This window comes from Oncorhynchus gorbuscha, linkage group LG20 (genome assembly GCF_021184085.1).
Source record: "Oncorhynchus gorbuscha isolate QuinsamMale2020 ecotype Even-year linkage group LG20, OgorEven_v1.0, whole genome shotgun sequence".
Classification (NCBI taxonomy): domain Eukaryota; kingdom Metazoa; phylum Chordata; class Actinopteri; order Salmoniformes; family Salmonidae; genus Oncorhynchus; species Oncorhynchus gorbuscha.
In genome coordinates this window covers 30,755,417-30,780,639 of record NC_060192.1, presented here as the reverse complement: position 1 = coordinate 30,780,639, position 25,223 = coordinate 30,755,417, and the positions used below count along the sequence as shown (strand labels likewise).

General features: G+C 47.8%; 1 protein-coding gene across 9 annotated transcripts in view; it reads left to right on the top strand.

Annotated features, from left to right (window-relative positions):
* LOC124007448 (dachshund homolog 2-like) overlaps positions 1-9,403 on the top strand; it is a 297,240-nt gene extending 287,837 nt beyond the window's left edge. For all 9 annotated transcript variants that reach the window (XM_046318018.1, XM_046318016.1, XM_046318021.1 and 6 more), the window contains one exon: positions 7,177-9,403. In XM_046318018.1, coding sequence (XP_046173974.1) covers positions 7,177-7,214 — 38 coding nt within the window. In that variant the 3' untranslated portion in view covers positions 7,215-9,403. The remainder of the gene's footprint in view (positions 1-7,176) is intronic.
* Positions 9,404-25,223: the final 15,820 nt, after the last annotated feature.

Here is a 25,223-nt window from a genome sequence, read left to right as displayed (position 1 = left end):
CAAAAGCCTTTTCCTGATTCCAAGAAAGTAAACCCACATTCACATCAGTTTACAAATGTCTAAAACATCTCTTATTAGACACAGGTTATCAACAACAGAGCGGTCAGGTATACAGTAAGACTGGTCCTTGTTGACCAACAGCCCCAGATACTCGTTGAACCTGTTTGAGAGACAGTTAGATAAAATTGTATATTATGCACACAGCAATGCAACAGGTCGCCAATTTTTTAGAAGAGCCAAATTTAGGTTTTTTTTGGCAACAATGAAAGTACAGCACGTTGACAGGATACAGGAACCACTTCATATAAATCCCCCCCAACAGTGCTTATAGAACTCAGATGGTAAACCAACCTTCCAACCCTACCACAGTAGTGATCAGATACATACAACCTGTCTAACCTTCCAACCCTACTACAGTAGTGATCAGATACATACAACCTGTCTAACCTTCCAACCCTACTACAGTAGTGAGTAGATACATACAACCTGTCTAACCTTCCAACCCTACTACAGTAGTGATCAGATACATACAACCTGTCTAACCTTCCAACCCTACTACAGTAGTGAGTAGATACATACAACCTGTCTAACCTTCCAACCCTACTACAATAGATACATACAACCTGTCTAACCTTCCAACCCTACTACAATAGATACATACAACCTGTCTAACCTTCCAACCCTACTACAGTAGTGATCAGATACATACAACCTGTCTAACCTTCCAACCCTACTACAGTAGTGAGTAGATACATACAACCTGTCTAACCTTCCAACCCTACTACAGTAGTGATCAGATACATACAACCTGTCTAACCTTCCAACCCTACTACAGTAGTGATCAGATACATACAACCTGTCTAACCTTCCAACCCTACTACAGTAGATACATACAACCTGTCTAACCTTCCAACCCTACTACAGTAGTGATCAGATACATACAACCTGTCTAACCTTCTAACCCTAGTACAGTAGTGATCAGATACTTACAACCTGTCTAACCTTGCTGTTCTGACACCACCTTCATTAACTACTACAGTAGTGATCAGATACATACAACCTGTCTAACCTTCCAACCCTACTACAGTAGTGATCAGATACATACAACCTGTCTAACCTTCCAACCCTACTACAGTAGTGATCAGATACATACAACCTGTCTAACCTTCCAACCCTACTACAGTAGTGATCAGATACATACAACCTGTCTAACCTTGCTGTTCTGACACCACCTTCATTAAACTTTAACCATGTGTACCGCCTAACTTTTGCATTCCTTACTCTCCACACATCAGAAAGCTCAAACTCAGTTAATAGACCAGACAGGCAGGTAGCTGACCGCAGGTGAGGTTCTTCAGCAGTGCAATCAACAGTAAAATCTACAGTACAGTTCCAGTCTCCCCCTAAAAACATACACCCCTCTTGGTCACACTCTTCAGGTTTCCTTTATTTGATCAAATACAACAATGCTCTCTGTACCCTCATTAGGACATAAACAGAAAACATATAAAACATATTAAAAAACATCATATCTGCCTTGACCAATAAAACCAGACCCTTGACCATCTCTGTTGTAGACATCACAGTCACCCCTAAGCCCGAGGAAAACAAAATTGCCACCCCAGCACTGAAAGTAAAACAAGTAAGGAAAAATAGGCCGTCTAACTCCAGACAGCAGTCGCTCATACAATTCCCAGCATGCACCAAACACCACACTCCAGAGAGAGAGAGAGAGAGAGAGAGAGAGAGAGAGAGAGAGAGAGAGAGAGAGGTCCACATTTCACGTGCACTGGCCAGTGATGAGCATGAAGCATGTTACAACAATGCAACAGGAGAATTGAGTTACATTCTGAGACCATTTCCCCAAAGCCTTTAGTCCCTGTGTGACTGCTTAAAGGAAATATATCCTCTTCCTATGTTTTTTTCTAATGCTGTGAAGAACTTTCCTTTTGACTAAAGTTTTAAAAGAGAATCATCTCTGTAATATGGCATTCAAGCCTCATCGTGATTGGCTGATGAAATCTGAACTACCGTTATGAAAGCGTTTGTTACATCTATTCCCTTCCAACCTGTCAATGATTACATTCACTAGGTAGCAATCCATCTGAATTACACCGGTGGCACTTTTCAGCCTGGTACCCACCTCAATCCATCTGAATTACAGTGCTATTAAATGAAGCTCTGTTTCAACTGTGCCGGCTTGGAGTCTCATCATGCTGATGAGGTGTGTTTGTCCAGTCCCGGTCCACTACTAGACTGCCCAGTGCCTCACCACCACCATGCCCAGCAGAGGTGTCTGTCTGTGGGGATGCTGCGGCAGGACACGTGGGGCCTCTCCTGAAGCTCCTGGCTGTTTGGGGACTGGGAGTCGACTGACTCTCTCACAGGGGTTTAAGAGCTCCAGTTGGGAGTATGTTGTCCGGCCCCTCCTCCCCCACAGCCCATCCATTACACTGAGAGGAATCTAATTACACCTCGCTTCACTCCCAAGTTGGACTTCACAGTTTTGCAAGCTTAGCACTGACAACTGATTTCATTAGGTTTGATTGTCCTTGCTGAGATCCCACTTCTGGGCCTAAAAGCTTTTTACGCTTTCTCAGGTTCCTCTGTGTGTTGGTTTATTTTGCCGACCTGTGTCTTTTTTATTAATCTATATGAGTGGAGGTAACAGAAACTGCTGAATACAAACGAAGGTGACATCATTTTACAAGCCGATTAAGAGACGAGAGGGAGAATAAAGAGAGAGGGAGGTGGGGTGAGAGTAAAGAGAGAGGGAGGTGGTAGAGAGAGGGAGGTGATGGTGAGAGAGAGGGAGGTGATGGTGAGAGAGAGAGAGGGAGGTGGGGTGAGAGAGAGGGAGGTGATGGTGAGAGAGAGAGGGAGGTGGGGTAAGAGAGAGAGGGATGTGGGGTAAGAGAGAGAGGGAGGTGATGGTGAGAGAGAGAGGGAGGTGGGGTAAGAGAGAGAGGGATGTGGGGTAAGAGAGAGAGGGAGGTGATGGTGAGAGAGAGGGAGGTGATGGTGAGAGAGAGCGGTAGGTGGGGTGAGAGAGAGAGGGAGGTGGGTAAGAGAGAGAGGGGGAGGTGATGGTGAGAGAGAGAGAGAGAGAGGGAGGTGATGGTGAGAGAGAGGGATGTGATGGTGAGAGAGAGCGGTAGGTGGGGTGAGAGAGAGAGGGAGGTGATGGGGAGAGAGAGGGAGGTGGTGGTGAGAGAGAGGGAGGTGATGGTGAGAGAGAGGGAGGTGATGGTGTGTGAGAGAGAGAGAGAGAGAGAGAGAGAGAGAGAGAGAGAGAGAGAGAGAGAGAGAGAGAGAGAGAGGGAGGTGATGGTGAGAGATAGGGATGTGATGGTAGGAGAGCGGTAGGTGGGGTGAGAGAGAGAGGGAGGTGATGGGGAGAGAGAGGGAGGTGGTGGTGAGAGAGAGGGAGGTGATGGTGAGAGAGAGGGAGGTGATGGTGTGAGAGAGAAGGAGGTGGGGTGAGAGAGAGGGAGGTGATGGTGAGTGAGGGGGAGGTGGGGTGAGAGAGATGGAGGTGATCGTGAGAGAGGGAGGTGATGGTGAGAGAGAGAGGGACGTGGGGTGAGAGAGTAAAGAGAGAGGGAGGTGATGTTGAGAGAGAGGGAGGTGGGGTGAGAAAGAGGGAGGTGGGGTGAGAGAGAGGGAGGTGGGGTGAGAGAGAAGGAGGTGATTGTGAGAGAGAGGGGAGGTGGGGTGAGAGAGAGGGAGGTGGGGTAAGAGAGAGAGGGAGGTGGGGTGTGAGAGAGGGAGGTGATGTGAGAGAGAGGGAGGTGATGGTGAGAGTAAAGAGAGAGGGAGGTGAGAGTGAGAGACAGGGAGGTGGGGTGAGAGAGAGGGAGGTGGGGTAAGAGAGAGAGGGAGGTGGGGTGTGAGAGAGGGAGGTGATGTGAGAGAGAGGGAGGTGATGGTGAGAGTAAAGAGAGAGGGAGGTGAGAGTGAGAGACAGGGAGGTGGGGTGAGAGAGAGGGAGGTGATGGTGAGAGAGAGGGGGAGGTGGGGTATGATAGAGGGAGGTGGGGTGAGAGAGAGGGAGGTGGGTAAGAGAGAGAGGGAGGTGATGGTGAGAGAGAGAGGGAGGTGGGGTGAAAGTAAAGAGAGAGGGAGGTGATTGTGCGAGAGGGAGTTGGGGTGAGAGGGAGGTGAGGGTGAGAGAGAGGGAGGTGAGGGTGAGAGAGAGGGAGGTGGGGTGAGAGAGAGAGGCGTGGGTGAGAGTAAAGAGAGAGAGCGGTGAGAGAAGGAGGTGGGGGTGAGAGAGGAGTTGGGGGGTGACACAGGGAGAGCAAAGTAATCAACGAGAAGGACCCAGAAAGGATAAATGAGGACCTCAACAACACTAACACACTTGTCTTCACTCTGGCACCTATCACAACCACCTGTTCATTAAACAACATTTCAGCATCTTCACCTACAGGAATAATCTACACCCAAATAAGCAAAAATCTCCTAACCTGCTTTAGTTCAAAACAAACACTATACTTACATACACCAAATGAGGCCCTTGGGTACCGTTCATTTCCAAGTTTGAAACTCACTAATTGGCAAAAAAGAGCGAGCATGAAATATCAAGGTGAATCTTTATGGCAGTCCCAGATCGGCTGCAATTAGGCCGTTTGCAGTCTATGCAGAAAAAATAGGGCCAGAGGGCCAGAAGACCAGAGGACCAGAGCCGTGTTAAATATGGATGGAGCTGCTGAGGAGAGTTCCCCGAGGAGTTGAAACATACAGCCATTCTGCCAGCACACTACACGTTTCCATGTCACGCTGCACATTCTGAGAAGGGTAAACAAAGTAGATGGAACAGACGTAAACACAATGTCAGATGTTGTCATCCTGACCGTTGTCATCCTGTCCGTTGTCATCCTGACTGTTGTCATCCTGACCGTTGTCATCCTGACCGTTGCCATCCTGACCGTTGCCATCCTGACCGTTGTCATCCTGACCGTTGCCATCCTGACCGTTGCCATCCTGACCGTTGTCATCCTGACCGTTGCCATCCTGACCGTTGTCATCCTGACCGTTGCCATCCTGACCGTTGCCATCCTGACCGTTGTCATCCTGACCGTTGTCATCCTGACCGTTGTCATCCTGCCATCCTGACCGTTGCCATCCTGACCGTTGTCATATCCTGAGTGTTGCTCCGCGTCTTTCTACTCTGACATCCTGACAGACCGTTGTCATCCTGACCGTTGACAGACATCCTGACAGACAGACAGACAGACAGACAGACAGACATCCTGACCAGACAGACAGATATTAACATATTAACGTTGGAATAAAATTAGAGAATTACAATGTGAGATTTTTTTTTCACATTTTGTCTGTCATAGTTGAAGTGTACCTATGATGAAAATTACAGGCCACTCTCATCCCTTTAAGTGGGAGAACTTACTCTGACAGTACAGACAGACAGACAGACAGACAGACAGACAGACAGACAGACAGACAGACAGACAGACAGACAGACAGACAGACAGACAGACAGACAGACAGACAGACAGACAGACAGACAGACAGACAGACAGACAGACAGACAGACAGACAGACAGGCAGGCAGGCAGGCAGGCAGGCATGCAGGCAGACAGACAGACAGACAGTTCATCCCTCTCATTTTCTCTCTTTCTGGTCCTCATCCTCCAACACCAACAAACAGTGCTTTTTCATCCTATGTTATGTTGTCTTTTCCCAGTTCCCAGAACACATATGAAACATGCAGAACCACTCCTGCGAGATGATCTACTGGTACTTCACTACCATGTAGAGATGCAGCTGCTGACTCCAGTCACAGTTATCCAGCTGTTTTCCTTTCAGCTGTCCCCTCCTGTTGACAACTAACACTAAATGATTCATCGCCCATATTATTCCTGACGCACATTTCATTAAAGGAGATAGATTCTTAATCCATTGGTTGCTCTTGAACTTTTATTCTCATGCTCGTGGAAAACTTGAAAAATCACAAACTCAGTTTCACATCATTTGAAATATATACACCCTCTGGAGCGTAAACAACTTTATTTATATACAGAAGAGATAGTTTCCAAAATGTAATACTCATACTGACAACATCTTCAACAAGTATACATGGCAAATGTGTTTCTCAGGGCAAACCTTACTCTGTGGGAAAATACTCGGGAAATTTTCATTTTATGTCTGTTAGAGGTAGTACGGATGGATGGAGGACTTAATAGAGGTAGTGCGGATGGATGGATGACTTAATAGAGGTAGTGCGGATGGATGGATGACTTCATAGTGGTAGTACGGATGGATGGATGGATGGATGACTTAATAGAGGTAGTACAGATGGATGGATGACTTAATAGAGGTAGTACGGATGGATGGATGACTTAATAGAGGTAGTAAGGATGGATGGATGACTTAATAGAGGTAGTAAGGATGGATGACTTAATAGAGGTAGTAAGGATGGATGGATGACTTAATAGAGGTAGTACGGATGGATGACTTAATAGAGGTAGTAAGGATGGATGGATGACTTAATAGAGGTAGTAAGGATGGATGGATGACTTAATAGAGGTAGTACGGATGGATGGATGACTTAATAGAGGTAGTACGGATGGATGGATGACTTAATAGAGGTAGTAAGGATGGATGGATGACTTAATAGAGGTAGTAAGGATGGATGGATGACTTAATAGAGGTAGTACGGATGGATGGATGGATGACTTAATAGATGTAGTAAGGATGGATGGATGACTTAATAGAGGTAGTAAGGATGGATGACTTAATAGAGGTAGTAGGGATGGATGGATGACTTAATAGAGGTAGTGCAGATGGATGGATGACTTAATAGAGGTAGTAAGGATGGATGACTTAATAGAGGTAGTAGGGATGGATGGATGACTTAATATAGGTAGTAAGGATGGATGACTTAATAGAGGTAGTACGGATGGATGGATGACTTAATAGAGGTAGTACGGATGGATGGATGGATGACTTAATAGAGGTAGTAAGGATGGATGGATGACTTAATAGAGGTAGTAAGGATGGATGGATGACTTAATAGAGGTAGTAAGGATGGATGACTTAATAGAGGTAGTAAGGATGGATGACTTAATAGAGGTAGTAAGGATGGATGGATGACTTAATAGAGGTAGTGCGGATGGATGGCTTGATTAACTGATGTTTCTGTTTCCCTAACAGAGAACAGACCCTACACCAAGCCTCCCATCGTGTACTGAAAGAACTCCAGCTCCTCCGGACCTGACCCAGGGCTACCGCCGCTGGCTACGCCAGAGACTGAGCCCTTGGCTGGAAGAGAACGAGCGGAGAAGAGGGGCGACTGAAGGGAGGAATGGATCCCCTGAAACTCATGTACAGGACTGCAGAGAGGGTGTGGTGGGGTGAGAGGTAACACTGGAGTAGCTCTTTTTGCTGCCCCATCATCTCACTCCAGCTACTTGTAAAATCCCTCTATTTCACTTGTTTGAGAAAAAAAGAGTAAGGACGATTGAAAATAAAATGTGGATTTTTCTCTACTCCCTGTGAAGCACATACAGAAGCCTATCCTCCTTCCCTATCCTATTTCTCTACAAGCTTATTGCCTCTCATTATTATTATTGTTATTAATTATTAGTATTATTATTGTTGTTAGTTGTTGATTCCTCAAATGCCCCAATATGCCCCAATAGCACAAGTCTTGCAGCGCATATATAGGATCATTTCTTCTTAAAGCTTGAAAATCTGAAGGAGGATATGAAATGTAACATTCAAGACAAAATGTGCTTCTCTTCTTATATCACCTCTTCTTCATCAAGTAAAAGAGACTGAAAACGTTTTTGAATTTCAATGCTTTTTCTCTTTTGTCCTCTTTTTTTCTGAAAAATGTCACTGCTTTGTGTTGACTTGGGAATGTGTCCTATCCCTGAACTGAATGTGTCCTCTCCCTGAACTGAAGGTGTCCTGTCCCTGAACTGAATGTGTCCTTCCCTGAACTGAATGTGTCCTCTCCCTGAACTGAATGTGTCCTCTCCCTGAACTGAATGTGTCCTCTCCCTGAACTGAATGTGTCCTCTCCCTGAACTGAATGTGTCCTGTCCCTGAACTGAATGTGTCCTGTCCCTGAACTGAAGGTGTCCTGTCCCTGAACTGAATGTGTCCTTCCCTGAACTGAAGGTGTCCTGTCCCTGAACTGAATGTGTCCTCTCCCTGAACTGAAGGTGTCCTGTCCCTGAACTGAATGTGTCCTCTCCCTGAACTGAAGGTGTCCTGTCCCTGAACTGAATGTGTCCTGTCCCTGAACTGAATGTGTCCTGTCCCTGAACTGAATGTGTCCTGTCCCTGAACTGAATGTGTCCTTCCCTGAACTGAATGTGTCCTCTCCCTGAACTGAATGTGTCCTGTCCCTGAACTGAATGTGTCCTGTCCCTGACCTGAATGTGTCCTGTCCCTGACCTGAATGTGTCCTCTCCCTGAACTGAATGTGTCCTCTCCCTGAACTGAATGTGTCCTGTCCCTGACCTGAATGTGTCCTCTCCCTGAACTGAATGTGTCCTCTCCCTGAACTGAATGTGTCCTCTCCCTGAACTGAATGTGTCCTCTCTTTGAACTGAATGTGTCCTCTCCCTGAACTGAATGTGTCCTCTCCCTGAACTGAATGTGTCCTCTCCCTGAACTGAATGTGTCCTCTCCCTGAACTGAATGTGTCCTCTCCCAGAACTGAATGTGTCCTCTCCCAGAACTGAATGTGTCCTCTCCCTGAACTGAATGTGTCCTCTCCCTGAACTGAATGTGTCCTCTACCTGAACTGAATGTGTCCTCTCCCTGAACTGAATGTGTCCTCTACCTGAACTGAAGGTGTCCTGTCCCTGAACTGCGTTGTTTGTGTGTGTTTACTGAAAGCTCAGTCTGGATACAAAAAAAGAGATATTGAGGCGTATCCTTTCCCCACTAATGGTTTCTCTGTTGCTCAGTTCAAATGTTATATTGTTGTTTAAAAGACAGTATTCCAGTAACCCCTGTTCTGTCCCCCCTCCCCTTTGTTTTTAAAGACATGTAAAAATGCTTTAGCATTGGCTAGTCTGACGTCGTAATTAAGTGGATACATTTGTTGTCAAGAAAATAAACGTAAGTAAAATGAAATACCCTAATGCATATCTGATGCAAGCATGCCTGTAGATACAACACTGGTGGGGGAAAAACGTTTGAAAAACATGCCAATTCAAATATATTTTTTACAATTTTGGGATTTTAATTATTACCATGATCACAACCAGGCAGCTATTTAAAATTGTTGACCTTGTTTTAATGATGATATCACATCACAGCCGTGCACAAAACACACACAATGACAAACGTACTTCTGGAAATCTTGCTAGATTTTTTTTTTTTTTGTTGTTTGGTTTTGTAGTAATAAAGATGTAGATTCAGATGTTTTGTTGCAGTCTTCTGTGCCCTCTGGTTTACAACTTCTTGTGGTTCTCAGTTGTGCATCTGTCTGAGGTAGCAAATACATGCACAGAAACTATTCTCCCTGTGGGAGTGAGTGTGGCACTAACGCGTGTTCCTAAAGTGCAGGGTCGAGGCCACAAAAAACTGGAACTCATCATGAGGGGCCACAGTGGCTTGTGGGTCTGTGTACCCACATCTATGTACCCCCTGCAACTCTACTCATTTTTCCATGGGGTGGAGACAAATGGTTTGCCTTTTTTAATATGATATCAGATGATCAATGGGGTCAACCCGGTCAGTAATTTGACCATGTTTACAAAAAGTTTAGATAGCTGTCCTTTGGCTGGATGTCCTTTGGGTGGTGGACCATCCTTGATACACACAGGAAACTGTTGAGCATGAAAAACCTTAACAGAAACCGGTGCACCTGGCACCTACTACCATACCTCGTTCAAAGGCACTTAAATCTTTTGTCTTGCCCATTCACTCCCTGAATGGCACACAGACACACTCCATGTCTCCATTGTCTCAAGGCTTAAAAATCCTCCTTTAACCTGTCTCCTCCCCTTCATCTACACTGATTTGAAGTGGATTTAACAAGTGACATCAATAAGGGATCATAGCTTTCACCTGGTCAGTCTATGTCATGTAAAGAGCATGTTTTAATGCTTTTTAATCTCAGTGTACATTGTACGTTACCCTCATCATCATACACTTCTCATATAGCCACATAAATAAGAAGGAAGTGGAGGGGGAAGTGGAGGAGGAGGGGGGAGGAGGAGGAGGGGGTGGAGGCGGGAGGAGGAGGAGAAGGGGGAGGAGGAGGTGGAGGGGGAAGTGGAGGAGGAGGGGGAGGGAGGAGAAGGGGGAGGAGGGGGAGGAGGAGGAGAAGGGGGAGGGAGGAGGTGGAGGGAGGAGGAGGGGGAGGGGGAGGAAGAGAAAGGGGAGGAGGAGGGGGAAGTGGAGGAGGAGGGGGAGGAGGAGAAGGGGGAGGAGGAAGAGAAAGAGGAGGAGGAGGGGGAAGTGGAGGAGGAGGGGGGAGGAGGAGAAGGGGGAGGAGGAAGAGAAAGGAGAGGAGGAGGGGGAAGTGGAGGAGGAGGGGGAGGAGGAGAAGGGGGAGGAGGAAGAGAAAGGAGAGGAGGAGGGGGAAGTGGAGGAGGAGGGGGAGGAGGAAGAGAAAGGAGAGGAGGAGGGGGAAGTGGAGGAGGAGGGGGGGAGGAGGAGAAGGGGGAGGAGGAAGAGAAAGGAGAGGAGGAGGGGGAAGTGGAGGAGGAGGGGGGAGGAGGAGAAGTGGGAGGAGGAGAAGGGGGAGGAGGAGGTGGAGGTGCTTTCCACTTCAATTAGAGACAGGCCGTTTGATCTGCTTCTGATTGTCCTTCCCCACTTATAGCTTTATGAAGTAGTCAAAATACTTCATTAATGATCGGTGCTTTCTTTAATGAAAAAAACAATTGCTCTGGAGTGCTATTTGATCAGTGAAATTAAAATGAAAAATGTGCATTTTAATGAATAAAACATAGAATTTGATTAAGACTAACAAGGAGAGGATAATCAAACAAGGAGTTAACCTTGATTTGTGGGACACTGCTTTTTCTTTAGTATGATCCATCAAATCTAATCCATGTCAATTAAAAATATTGTTCTCTGGTATGAAATATAAGCTGAATCCTGGATCGATGTAACTTAACCTCCCTAGCAGAGGAATTGTCTGGACAGATCATGCCACTGTAGCCCTGACCAATCGACAGTCTGTCAGCAATACACAGACAGCCTGCTTTTTACCTACACAAGGCTCTCCTCAGATTATCGCTTTACTCCAGTATTGACTAGTACAGCAAAGCTGTTTTCTGCTGTTCCCCATCTCTCAAATGTCTTCCTCAGGGTTATGAAGAGGTGGTGATCATGCTGTGAACGGAAAATAAATGGGAGAAATACAAAGCCTGTTCCCTTCCCACCTGACAGCATCTAATCGATACTGTATAAATCAATAATCAAATGCATTGAAATGAACTAAGATACACAGTGCATGGACTAGAAGTGTCAGCAGCAGCAACTGATGATATGGGAATTGTCAAGCTCATACCTACATTACTGTGGACCAGAATCCCAGCCTAATTGACCGAACTATGAAATTAGATTGAAATTATGGCAGAGGCAGCATTGGAATTTCAATTGAATTATAACACTTGTCAATCACGCGCTGTCAGTACCCATAACAGATGAAAGCATGCCGGCATTGCCTCACCAATTCCCCTCCCATGGGTGCCATGCCTAGCCGGTATCCACCATGAGATACCGGTTCATAGCGGAATGGGGGAGATGGACTTGGTTAAATTGGCTGCTTTGGCACATTATAATCCTCCAACCAACCATCTGTTCTCACCATGTCTCTCTGCTGGTCTGGTGTGGACCTGGGGAGGGGGGGGGGGGCAGGTGGTGTGGTCCTCAGACACTGCTGAGGAGGAATATGTCCCATGAGACTTCACTATTCAGAGACTGGACAACAATGCACCACCGGTGTCTCTGGGTGGTTTGTGATGTAAAATTGGCAGTGCTGCTATCCTTTCATGGAGTATTAACACAGGCAGGGGCAGATTGTTTTCCCACACCAGCAACATAATGTGTTGCGTAGATTCCATTTTCTGCTCACACATATGCAAACCAGTGTCCACTGAAGGGCCTGTCTACAGGGCAGGGTGTCCACTGAAGGGCCTGTCTACAGGGTGTCCACTGAAGGGCCTGTCTACAGGGTGTCCACTGAAGGGCCTGTCTACAGGGTGTCCACTGAAGGGTCTGTCTACAGGGCAGGGTGTCCACTGAAGGGCCTGTCTCCAGGGCAGGGTGTCCACTGAAGGGCCTGTCTACAGGGCAGGGTGTCCACTGAAGGGCCTGTCTCCAGGGCAGGGTGTCCACTGAAGGGCCTGTCTACAGGGTGTCCACTGAAGGGCCTGTCTACAGGGTGTCCACTGAAGGGTCTGTCTACAGGGCAGGGTGTCCACTGAAGGGCCTGTCTACAGGGTGTCCACTGAAGGGTCTGTCTACAGGGCAGGGTGTCCACTGAAGGGCCTGTCTACAGGGTGTCCACTGAAGGGCCTGTCTACAGGATGTCCACTGAAGGGCCTGTCTACAGGGTGTCCACTGAAGGGCCTGTCTACAGGGTGTCCACTGAAGGGTCTGTCTACAGGGCAGGGTGTCCACTGAAGGGCCTGTCTACAGGGTGTCCACTGAAGGGCCTGTCTACAGGGCAGGGTGTCCACTGAAGGGCCTGTCTATAGGGTGTCCACTGAAGGGCCTGTCTACAGGGTGTCCACTGAAGGGCCTGTCTACATGGTGTCCACTGAAGGGCCTGTCTCCAGGGCAGGGTGTCCACTGAAGGGCCTGTCTACAGGGAAGGGTGTCCACTGAAGGGCCTGTCTCCAGGGCAGGGTGTCCACTGAAGGGCCTGTCTCCAGGGCAGGGTGTCCACTGAAGGGCCTGTCTACAGGGTGTCCACTGAAGGGCCTGTCTACAGGGTGTCCACTGAAGGGCCTGTCTACAGGGTGTCCACTGAAGGGCCTGTCTACAGGGTGTCCACTGAAGGGCATGTTTACAGGGCAGGGTGTCCACTGAAGGGCCTGTCTCCAGGGCAGGGTGTCTTCTGAAGGGCCTGTCTCCAGGGCAGGGTGTCCACTGAAGGGCCTGTCTCCAGGGTGTCCACTTAAGGTTCTGTCTACAGGGCAGGGTGTCCACTGAAGGGCCTGTCTCCAGGGCAGGGTGTCCACTGAAGGGCCTGTCTACAGGGAAGGGTGTCCACTGAAGGGCCTGTCTCCAGGGCAGGGTGTCCACTGAAGGGCCTGTCTCCAGGGCAGGGTGTCCACTGAAGGGCCTGTCTACAGGGTGTCCACTGAAGGGCCTGTCTACAGGGTGTCCACTGAAGGGCCTGTCTACAGGGTGTCCACTGAAGGGCCTGTCTACAGGGTGTCCACTGAAGGGCATGTTTACAGGGCAGGGTGTCCACTGAAGGGCCTGTCTCCAGGGCAGGGTGTCTTCTGAAGGGCCTGTCTCCAGGGCAGGGTGTCCACTGAAGGGCCTGTCTCCAGGGTGTCCACTGAAGGGCCTGTCTCCAGGGCAGGGTGTCCACTGAAGGGCCTGTCTACAGGGTGTCTTCTGAAGGGCCTGTCTCCAGGGCAGGGTGTCCACTGAAGGACCTTTCTACACAGCAGGATGTCTTCTGAAGGGCCTTTCTCCAGGGTGTCCTTGGAACTAATGGTTACTCTAAGGTATCATTAAAAAATAACAGCCAGCAAATTTCCTTACTAGATGGAACCGTGAATAATAAGTGTCTGGGTGTGGGTTTAGAAGAGAAAGCAATGCCTAGACCGGTTTTCTCTGTAGATACCCCACACACACCACACCACACCACACACCCCGTAAAACTAGCTGTTATTGGCAGTGAGGCTTGGAACTCTCTTTCTTAAAGGGTCTATTAACTAATTTCTAACGCCTGGTGATGTCACCAGGTAGGCCAAAACTCCATCCCACCAAAAGAGGCTGAAATTTCAGGCAGTCTTTTCAAACAGCTCTTACCCTAAAAGGGCATTATCATAATTTTCATAATTTCATAGTATTATTCCAACCTCATAGTGTGGAAATATATATTTAAAATCGGGAAATCATGCTTTTGACAGCACTGGGCCTTTAATGATTTACAGATTGGATCTAAACTACTAAGGGGAGGATGACTGTATTATCATAATGGTGTTGATAGAAATGTCCCTTGCACATTGGAGAGTCCAAATGGTTGGAAATCCATTTTTGTGTAGGGGGTTGTCCCACCTCAAAAAGCACAACAAATTTGATTTCGACACCCACCATTGTTGTGAAACAGATACGATTAGTATTCTTGCAACATTATTTTGTTGAAATATAATTTGATCTCTGAGAAATTAAGCAAACTGATTGAATTCAAGTTAGCCATTTTAATTTATAAGATTCATATTACATTCAATAAATATAGTACCTAACATCCAATTTGGACCAAACTTTTTCTAATAATTATTTAGACATGAGGAAGCCAAAGAAATGGTCGAAAGCCACCCACGGCCCCCTTACACCCCACACCAATCCCACCCCAACAACCAGTATATAGTATCAGTTCTCTATGTCTGAATAGTAGTATGGAGCTGCGGCTCAGAGTATTGTTTCATCATCCCAGTAATGTATACCCAGTGAATTTGGTGATGGTTTCTTTCTTCACTTGATTAGATCATCCTAACAACTTCAATGACTAATTTATGTTCCATCATACATCCTGATATTACCAGGTTCTGACCACTAGATGGGGGTTTTCTTGGCCACTTTGTGGCACAAATCCTGTGCCAGTCAATGGTACCTACAAGGAGGGTTATAAACTGACATAGAATAGCTTTAAGATGATCATTTAGCTATTTGATTTGGAATTTTAGGACCCCTTTAAGTATATATATATTTTTAAATGAATTTAACCTTAACTACCAAATAGGCCTGCATCGAAGTACACATTCATAAATGGCAAAAAGACAGTAAAAAATATATAATACGGAATAAGGTTTTGAAGTTTCTGTCCATTATCCAGGAGATGTAAGAAAGCCCAGGAAATAAATGAATAAATATATAAACTCAGCAAAAAAAAGAAATGTCAACTGCGTTTATTGTCAGCAAACTTAACATGTGTAAATATTTGTATGAACATAAGATTCAACAACTGAGACATAAACTGAACAACTTCCACAGACATGTGACTAACAGAAAGGGAATCATGTGTCCCGGAACAAAGGGGGGGTCAGAATCAAAGGTAACAGTCAGTATCTGGTGTAGCCACCAGCTGCATTAAGTACTGCAGTGCATCTCCTCCTCATGGACTGCACAAGATTTAAATGTTCTTGATGTGAGATGTTACCCCACTCTTCCACCAAGGCACCTGCAAGTTCCCGGACATTTCTGGGGGGAATGGTCTTGGCCCTCACCCTCCGATCCAACAGGTCCCACATGTGTTCAATGGGATTGAGATCTGGTCTCTTTACTGGCCATGGCAGAACACTGACATGCTTGTCTTGCAGTAAATCACGCACAGAACAAGCAGTATGGCTGGTGGCATTGTCATGTTGGAGGGTCATGTCAGGATGAGCCTGCAGGAAGGGTACCACATGAGGGAGGAGGATGTCTTCCCTGTAACGCACAGCGTTGAGATTGCCTGCAATGACAACAAGCTCAGTCCAAGACAACGCACCGTCCGACCGATGCCAGGATTACCAGAGGGTGACGTGTGGGCCCAATAGATCAAACGGTCGCGGACAGCAGACGGAACGCTGGACACTGGGGAGGAGTGGGCTCTGTAAGTAACGCCTGATCGATGTCCGCGTCCAGCACCCACACCACCGGTGCCACCAGGCAAGAGGCTGGAAGTATGGAAGTGTGATCCATGGACCGCTTCTCTGTGTCATACATCCGGGACTGTGCGTCTGCCTTAGCGTTCTGGGAACCTGGTCTGTAGGACAGGGTGAAAACAAAACGGATAAAGAACTTGGCCCACCTTGCCTGGCGAGGGTTCAATCTCCTCTCCGCCCGGATGAACTCCAGATTGTGGTGGTCAGTCCAGATTAGAAAAGGGTGTTTAGCCCCCTCAAGCCAATGTATCCATGACTTCAGAGCCTTGCCAACAGCCAACAGCTCCCGGTCCCCCACATCATAGTTTTGCTCCGCCGGGCTGAGCTTCGGATATGCACCAAGAAGCGCGCCCCGTGCATTGACTCTATCGCACTGGCTATGAGAGGCAGTGGGTAGCTGTACCTCACATTGATTTAGTTGATACCTCGATAGTCAATGCACGGGCACAGACCTCCATCCTTCTTTTTCACAAAAATGAAACTCGAAGAGGCAGGTGAAGTGGAGGGCCGAATGTACCCCTGCCCCAGGGATTCGGAGACATATGTATCCATGGCCGCCGTCTCCTCCTGTGACAGAGGATACATGTGACTCCTGGGAAATGCTGCGTCTACCAGGAGATTTATTGCACAATCCCCCGTCGATGGGGTGGTAATTGAGTCGCCTTCTTACAGAAGGCGATAGACAAATCGGCATATTTGTTGGGGATGCGCACGGTGGAGACCTGTTCTGGACTTTCTACCGTAGTAGCACTGACAGAAACCCCTAAACACCTTCCCGAGCACTTTTGTGACCACCCCTTGAGAGTCCCCTGTTGCCATGAAATAGTGGCGTCATGACAGGCCAACCAGGGTAGGCCCAGCACCACGGGAAACGCAGGAGAATCAATAAGGAAAAGACTCATTCTCTCCTTGTGACCCTCCTGCGTAACCATGCCCAGTGGAGCGGTGGCCTCCCTAATTAGCCCTGACCCTAATGGTCGACTATTTAGGGTGTGTGCAGGGAAGGGCATATCCACAGGAACAAATGCTCTGTCAATAAAATTCCCAGCAGTGCCTGAATCTACGAGCGCCTTATGCTGGGAATGCGGGGAAATTTTATAAACAAAAACATGTGAGCAACAGGGGGCTCTGAGTGAGCCTGGTGCTGACTCACCTGAGGTGACACGAGAGTGCCCTGCCTGCTGTCTCGACTTCCAGAGGAATCTCCCCATAACCGACCAGCAGTGTACCCTCTGCGGCCACAGATGGTACAGGGAACGGCCCTTCCTCCGGTCGCCCTAATCGCAGCACCTCCCAGCTCCATGGGCGTCGGAGCGGTGGTGCTGGGGGATGGAACTGACAGGCCCCGATCCAGACATCCACGGGTCGCCAGCAGGTTATCCAGCCGGATGGACAGGTTCACCAGCTGGTCAAACGTCAGAGTGGTATCCTTGCAGGCCAACTCCCGACGGACGTCCTCGCGCAGACTGCACCGGTAGTGATCGATCAGGGCCCTGTCGTTCCATCCCGTGCTGGCGGCCAGGGTCCAGAAGTCCAAGGCGAACTCCTGTGCGCTCCTCGTCCCCTGCCTCAAGTGGAACAGACGTTCACCAGTCGCTCTACCCTCAGGCGGGTGGTCGAAAACTGTCAGAAAGCAAAGGGGGAACCCGGGTAATGGTCCAACTCCGCTTCACCTTCCCCCCATATGGCGTTGGCCCACTCCAGGGCTTTCCCTGAGAGACAGGAGACGTGGGCGAACACGCTCTCACGTCCCGAAGGAGCCGGGTGGACGGTCGCCAGGTAAAGTTCCAGCTGGAGTACGAACCCCTGGCATCCGGCAGCCGTCCCATCATACTCCCTCGGGAGTGCGAGCCAAATCCCACTGGGACCGGGTGAAGGAGGGCTGAACGGTGGTGGCTGTTGTATTGGTGCCGGTGGAGGCGCTGGCTGATCTCCTCCTGTCTCCCATCGGTCCATCGTATGCAGCACGCGATCCATGGCGGTGCCGAGATTTTGCAACATGGTCACATGCTGCTGGACGTGCTCCTCGACCGCCAAAGGGGTTTTGTCTGCTCCTGCTGACTCCATTTTGAGGTGCGTGTTTCTGTAAAAAGTCTGGGTGTAGCTGGTGCAAACTATATAGAAAATAGTAAAAAAATTACTACATTTACAAGGCCGCAGGGTCAGACGGATTACCAGGATGTGTACTGCGAGCATGCGCTGACCAACTGGCAAGTGTCTTCACTGACATTTTCAACCACTCCCTGTCTGAGTCTGTAAAATATTTTTTTTAAGCAGACCACCATAGTCCCAGTGCCCAAGAAGACTAAGGTAACCTGCCTAAATGACTACCAACCCGTATTTCTCACGTCTGTAGCCATGAAGTGCTTTGAAAGGCTGGTCATGGCTCACACCAACACCATTATGCCAGAAACCCTGGACACAATCCAATTTGCACACCGCCCTAACAGATCCACAGATGATGCAATCTCTATTGCACTCCACACAGCCCTTTCCCACCTGAACAAAAGGAATACCTATGTGAGAATGCTATTCTACAGCTCAGAGTTCAACACCATAGTGCCTCAAAGCGCATCGATAAGCTAAGGACCATGGGACTAAACACTTCCCTCTGCAACTGGATCCTGGACTTCCTGACGGGCCGCCACCAGGTGGTAAGGGTAGGTAACAATACATCCGCCATGCTGATCCTCAACACAGGGGCTTAGTCCCTTCCTGTACTCCTTGTCCACTTATGATTGCACAGCCAGGCACAACTCCAACACCATCATTAAGTTTGCCGATGACACAACAGTGGTAGGCCTGATTATCGACAACGACGAGACGGCCTATAGGGAGGAGGTCAGAGACCTGGCCGTGTGGTGCCAGGACAACAACCTCTCCCTCAGTGTGATCAAGACAAAGGAGATTATTGTGGACTACAGGAAAAAGAGGACCGAGCTCGCCCCCAAGAGGACCGAGCTCGCCCCCATTTTCATCGACTGGGCTGTAGTGGAGCAGGTTGAGAGCTTCAAGTTCCTTGGCGCCCACATCACCTACAAACTAACATGGTGAAGAGGGCACGACAAAACCTATTCCCCCTCAGGAGCCTGAAAATATTTGGCATGGGTCTTCAGATCCTCAAATGTTTCTACAGCTGCACCATCGGGAGCATCCTGACTGGTTGCATCACTGCCTGATATGGCAACTGCTCGGCCTCCGACCGTTACACACTACAGAGGATAGTGCGTACGGCCCAGTAAATCACTGGGGCCAAGCTTCCTACCATCCAGGACCTCTACAGCAGTTTGAGCTATCTCTTGTTCATACTGACAGATTTTGAGGGGATTTTGTTATTATGTTACATAGATTGACGCACCGGTGCGTCAATAGACTCTAGGGGTTAATAGGGCACTTGGCCACCACGAGGCAGAACAGCTTCAATGCACCTTGACATATTCTACATTTGTCTGGAACTCTATTGGAGGAATCCAACACCATTCTTCCACGAACACTAATTTTTTATGTTAGTGGAAATCTCAGGCGTTGCTCCAGAATCTCCCACAAGTGTTCAATTTGGTTTAGATCTGGTGACTGAGACGGCACGGCCATGGTCGCTTTCATGCTCATCAAACCAATTAGTGACACTACTGCCCTGTGGATGGGGGCATTGTCATCTTATGGGGGCATAGCCATGGTAGACAAAAATAATGGCCTGCTCAGCATTTTTGTACATGGCCCTAAGCATGATGGGATGTTAATTGCTTAATTTACTCAGGAAGAATCTGCTTTTAATACACTTTTGATCCCTCATTTACTCAAGTGATTCCATTATTTTGGCAGTTACCTGTATTACAGCATATTCACGCTTCGTGGCACAAATGCTATCTATATTAGCATTTGTATATGAAGCACAAAAATGCTAATATAGGTACCATTTGAGCCACAAATGCTAAACAGTTAGCAATTGAAACAGTGGCCAGGAAAACAAAACCAAAGCATGGATTGCTGCCATACCACGTCAATAGACTACTTACAAGGTAAGGAAACCAATATGTCATTTTGTAATTTGGGTGAACTATACCTTTTTTATCACCCAATAGCAGGAACAGCACCATCTAGTGATCAGAACCTGGTAATATCAGGACGTAGGTTGGGAGAAAACATCAACAAATTCACTGAGACTATATTACATAGGCTGAAGAAACAATACTCTTGAGACGCAGCTCTATATTACATAGGCTGAAGAAACAATACTCTTGAGACGCAGCTCTATATTACATAGGCTGAAGAAACAATACTCTTGAGACGCAGCTCTATATTACATAGGCTGAAGAAACAATACTCTTGAGACGCAGCTCTATATTACATAGGCTGAAGAAACAATACTCTTGAGACGCAGCTCAATATTACATAGGCTGAAGAAACAATACTCTTGAGACGCAGCTCTATATTACATAGGCTGAAGAAACAATACTCTTGAGACGCAGCTCTATATTACATAGGCTGAAGAAACAATACTCTTGAGACGCAGCTCTATATTACATAGGCTGAAGAAACAATACTCTTGAGACGCAGCTCTATATTACATAGGCTGAAGAAACAATACTCTTGAGACGCAGCTCTATATTACATAGGCTGAAGAAACAATACTCTTGAGACGCAGCTCAATATTACATAGGCTGAAGAAACAATACTCTTGAGACGCAGCTCTATATTACATAGGCTGAAGAAACAATACTCTTGAGACGCAGCTCTATATTACATAGGCTGAAGAAACAATACTCTTGAGACGCAGCTCTATATTACATAGGCTGAAGAAACAATACTCTTGAGACGCAGCTCTATATTACTTGTCAGACATGGAGAACTGATACAGTATACTGGTTGTTGGGTTGGGATTGGTGTTGGGTGCACAGTAGGGGCTCCGTGGGTGGCTTTTGACCATTTTTGTGTTCCTCATGTCTAAATAATTATTAGATAAAAGGTTGGTCCAAATCAGGTGTTAGGTACTATATTTATTGGGTATTATATGAAACCAAAAATTACAATGGCCAATTTGGGTGCAATCAACTAGCTTAATTTCTCAGCGATCAAGTTCAATTTAAACAAAATGTTGCAGGAATTCCAATCTTATCTGTTTCTAACTACAGAAATGATTTCAGAACCATCTGAGATGGTGCCTGTCATGGCTTGTTGACATGACATGGAACGACCCTACATTAGATAATGCTGTGTTGTGTGTCGGCCTGTACATGCTGTGTGTTGAGAATTATTGCATTATTGAAATTAATGGCATTAAAATGTCAGTTATCACAGGTGAAGTCGAGGATGGCAAAGGGCACCTGAAGTGTGCTAATTTTTCCATTGAACTAGTCCAGGCATTTCTTTTCTAGGTCGGCCCTCGCATGGGTAACGCCATGTAATGAAGCATGGAGCCAGAATTGGGCTACACCACAGCAGGAAAATGTCAAGTCGCATCTCGCTGTTCTCGAAAGCATAAATCACATGCTATACTATTTGCCAGCACACACACACACACACACACACACACACACACACACACACACACACACACACACACACACACACACACACACACACACACACACACACACACACACACACACACACACACACACACACACACACACACACACACACACACACACACACACACACACACACAGTTGGAAAAGGGACAGGGGAGAAGAGTTTGACCTTACTAGCTTTTTTACCTGTTTGCGGTTCCTAGTGTGCTGGAGCAGCCCCTGGTTCCTAGTGTGCTGGAGCGGCCCCTGGTTCCTAGTGTGCTGGAGCGGCCCCTGGTTCCCAGTGTGCTGGAGCGGCCCCTGGTTCCCAGTGTGCTGGAGCGGCCCCTCGTTCCTAGTGTGCTGGAGCGGCCCCTGGTTCCTAGTGTGCTGGAGCGGCCCCTGGTTCCTAGTGTGCTGGAGCGGCCCCTGGTTCCTAGTGTGCTGGAGCGACCCCTGGTTCCTAGTGTGCTGGAGCGGCCCCTGGTTCCTAGTGTGCTGGAGCGGCCCCTGGTTCCCAGTGTGCTGGAGCGGCCCCTGGTTCCTAATGTGCTGGAGCGGCCCCTGGTTCCTAGTGTGCTGGAGCGGCCCCTGGTTCCCAGTGTGCTGGAGCGGCCCCTGGTTCCCAGTGTCTGTCACACTGTGATGAATGGCATCATCACCACAAACCAAAAAGTACCAACACCCTCCAACCAGCCTTCCCACCATATTAACACAGTTATGTATTTCTGCTCTGCCATTTAGTAAATAGGAATGTTTATAAACTAGGCTGCCTGCCCCGGCCAAGATGTCTGCAGGTGATAACACTCTGGTCAGCAGCTCTGGAGAGGAGAGGAGAGGGCTTTCCTCTCTCAGCTCTGTTCACCTGTCTAAAGCCTGGCTGGATAACATGCCTGGTGTGTTCTTACAGGGAAGGAGTCATTGTTACAGTCGAGATGAGAGACACAGACCCTTGAGAATTAGCCAGTGAGGGACTACAGTTGATGTAATCAGCACATTGTATACCTCCGAGTGGATAACTGATGAAGACATTGACATTGGGACCACCATGCTATACTGGCTGTTCAGGTATCTAGAGGAGTGTGTGTCTTCACAATGACATAACTGGTTCACCACTGTTTATGGCTCTCTTTTGTCTCTGTGGACCTTTCCTGCTTTATCTAATCGTCTTTCCAGACATCCTGCAACATTTTCCTCCCGGCCTTTTTGCCAGGAAGTGTGATCATTAAGAGGAGAGTGCTGTCTGTCTGTCTTTCTTGTCAGCCGGTTCTTTCGGTCAGCCTGTCTCTGTCTGTCTGTCTGTCTGTCTGTCTGTCTGTCTGTCTGTCTGTCTGTCTGTCTGTCGGTCTGTCTGTCTGCCGGTCTGTCTGCCTATCTGTCTGTCTGTCTATTCAGTGAGAAACAGTGAAGGACTTCAGCCCTGCGAGATCATGACAAATATGCTGAATTCAGTAGAGATATGAAATAGTACCCCCAAAAACAAAGATGACAGAGAAGTCACTAATAAACCCAGTCCACACAGGTTTAATCTAAATTGATGTATTGTCTTGGTTTGCTTTCAAAGTGGAAAAGAAGAGAGATCAAATAAGAAGTGGTCGGTCAGAGAGATAGAATAAGAAGTGGTCGGTCAGAGAGATAGAAGAAGAAGTGGTCGGTCAGAGAGATAGAATAAGAAGTGGTCGGTCAGAGAGATAGAAGAAGAAGTGGTCGGTCAGAGAGATAGAAGAAGAAGTGGTCGGTCAGAGAGATAGAAGAAGAAGTGGTCGGTCAGAGAGATAGAAGAAGTGGTCGGTCAGAGAGATAGAAGAAGAAGTGGTCGGTCAGAGAGGTAGAAGAAGAAGTGGTCGGTCAGAGAGATAGAAGAAGAAGTGGTCGGTCAGAGAGGTAGAAGAAGAAGTGGTCGGTCAGAGAGATAGAAGAAGAAGTGGTCGGTCAGAGAGATAGAAGAAGAAGTGGTCGGTCAGAGAGATAGAAGAGGAAGTGGTCGGTCAGAGAGATAGAAGAAGAAGTGGTCGGTCAGAGAGATAGAAGAAGAAGTGGTCGGTCAGAAAGATAGAAGAAGAAGTGGTCGGTCAGAGAGATAGAAGAAGAAGTGGTCGGTCAGAGAGGTAGAAGAAAAAGTGGTCGGTCAGAGAGATAGAAGAAGAAGTGGTCGGTCAGAGAGATAGAAAAAGAAGTGGTCGGTCAGCGAGGTAGAAGAAGAAGTGGTCGGTCAGAGAGATAGAAGAAGAAGTGGTCGGTCAGAGAGATAGAAGAAGTGGTCGGTCAGAGAGATAGAAGAAGAAGTGGTCGGTCAGAGAGATAGAAGAAGAAGTGGTCGGTCAGAGAGATAGAAGAAGAAGTGGTCGGTCAGAGAGATAGAAGAAGTGGTCGGTCAGAGAGATAGAAGAAGAAGTGGTCGGTCAGAGAGGTAGAAGAAGAAGTGGTCGGTCAGAGAGATAGAAGAAGAAGTGGTCGGTCAGAGAGGTAGAAGAAGAAGTGGTCGGTCAGAGAGATAGAAGAAGAAGTGGTCGGTCAGAGAGATAGAAGAAGAAGTGGTCGGTCAGAGAGATAGAAGAGGAAGTGGTCGGTCAGAGAGATAGAAGAAGAAGTGGTCGGTCAGAGAGATAGAAGAAGAAGTGGTCGGTCAGAAAGATAGAAGAAGAAGTGGTCGGTCAGAGAGATAGAAGAAGAAGTGGTCGGTCAGAGAGGTAGAAGAAAAAGTGGTCGGTCAGAGAGATAGAAGAAGAAGTGGTCGGTCAGAGAGATAGAAAAAGAAGTGGTCGGTCAGCGAGGTAGAAGAAGAAGTGGTCGGTCAGAGAGATAGAAGAAGAAGTGGTCGGTCAGAGAGATAGAAGAAGTGGTCGGTCAGAGAGATAGAAGAAGAAGTGGTCGGTCAGAGAGATAGAAGAAGAAGTGGTCGGTCAGAGAGATAGAAGAAGAAGTGGTCGGTCAGAGAGATAGAAGAAGAAGTGGTCGGTCAGAGAGATAGAAGAAGAAGTGGTCGACACAGGAAGAAGGCTGTGGTGGTGCTCTATTGTAACTGGCTGTGACACAGGAAGAAGGCTGTGGTGGTGCTCTATTGTGACTGGCTGTGACACAGGAAGAAGGCTGTGGTGGTGCTCTATTGTGACTGGCTGTGACACAGGAAGAAGGCTGTGGTGGTGCTCTATTGTGACTGGCTGTGACACAGGAAGAAGGCTGTGGTGGTGCTCTATTGTAACTGGCTGTGACACAGGAAGAAGGCTGTGGTGGTGCTCTATTGTAACTGGCTGTGACACAGGAAGAAGGCTGTGGTGGTGCTCTATTGTGACTGGCTGTGACACAGGAAGAAGGCTGTGGTGGTGCTCTATTGTGACTGGCTGTGACACAGGAAGAAGGCTGTGGTGGTGCTCTATTGTAACTGGCTGTGACACAGGAAGAAGGCTGTGGTGGTGCTCTATTGTGACTGGCTGTGACACTGGGAGAAGGCTGTGGTGGTGCTCTATTGTAACTGGCTGTGACACAGGAAGAAGGCTGTGGTGGTGCTCTATTGTGACTGGCTGTGACACAGGAAGAAGGCTGTGGTGGTGCTCTATTGTAACTGGCTGTGACACAGGAAGAAGGCTGTGGTGGTGGGGTCCATAGGGTCCCACTCTGGATGTGTCACCATCCCTACTTAGTGAGGGACCTATATGGGGAGGCAGCTTGACGGTGGGTCCCACTCTGGATGTGTCACCGTCCCTACTTAGTGAGGGACCTATATGGGGAGGCAGCTTGACGGTGGGTCCCACTCTGGATGTGTCACCGTCCCTACTTAGTGAGGGACCTATATGGGGAGGCAGCTTGACGGTGGGTCCCACTCTGGATGGGGGATAGGGAGTGGCGTCTGTCTCCCTGATAAACCCCCATCTGCTGATGCTGTCTG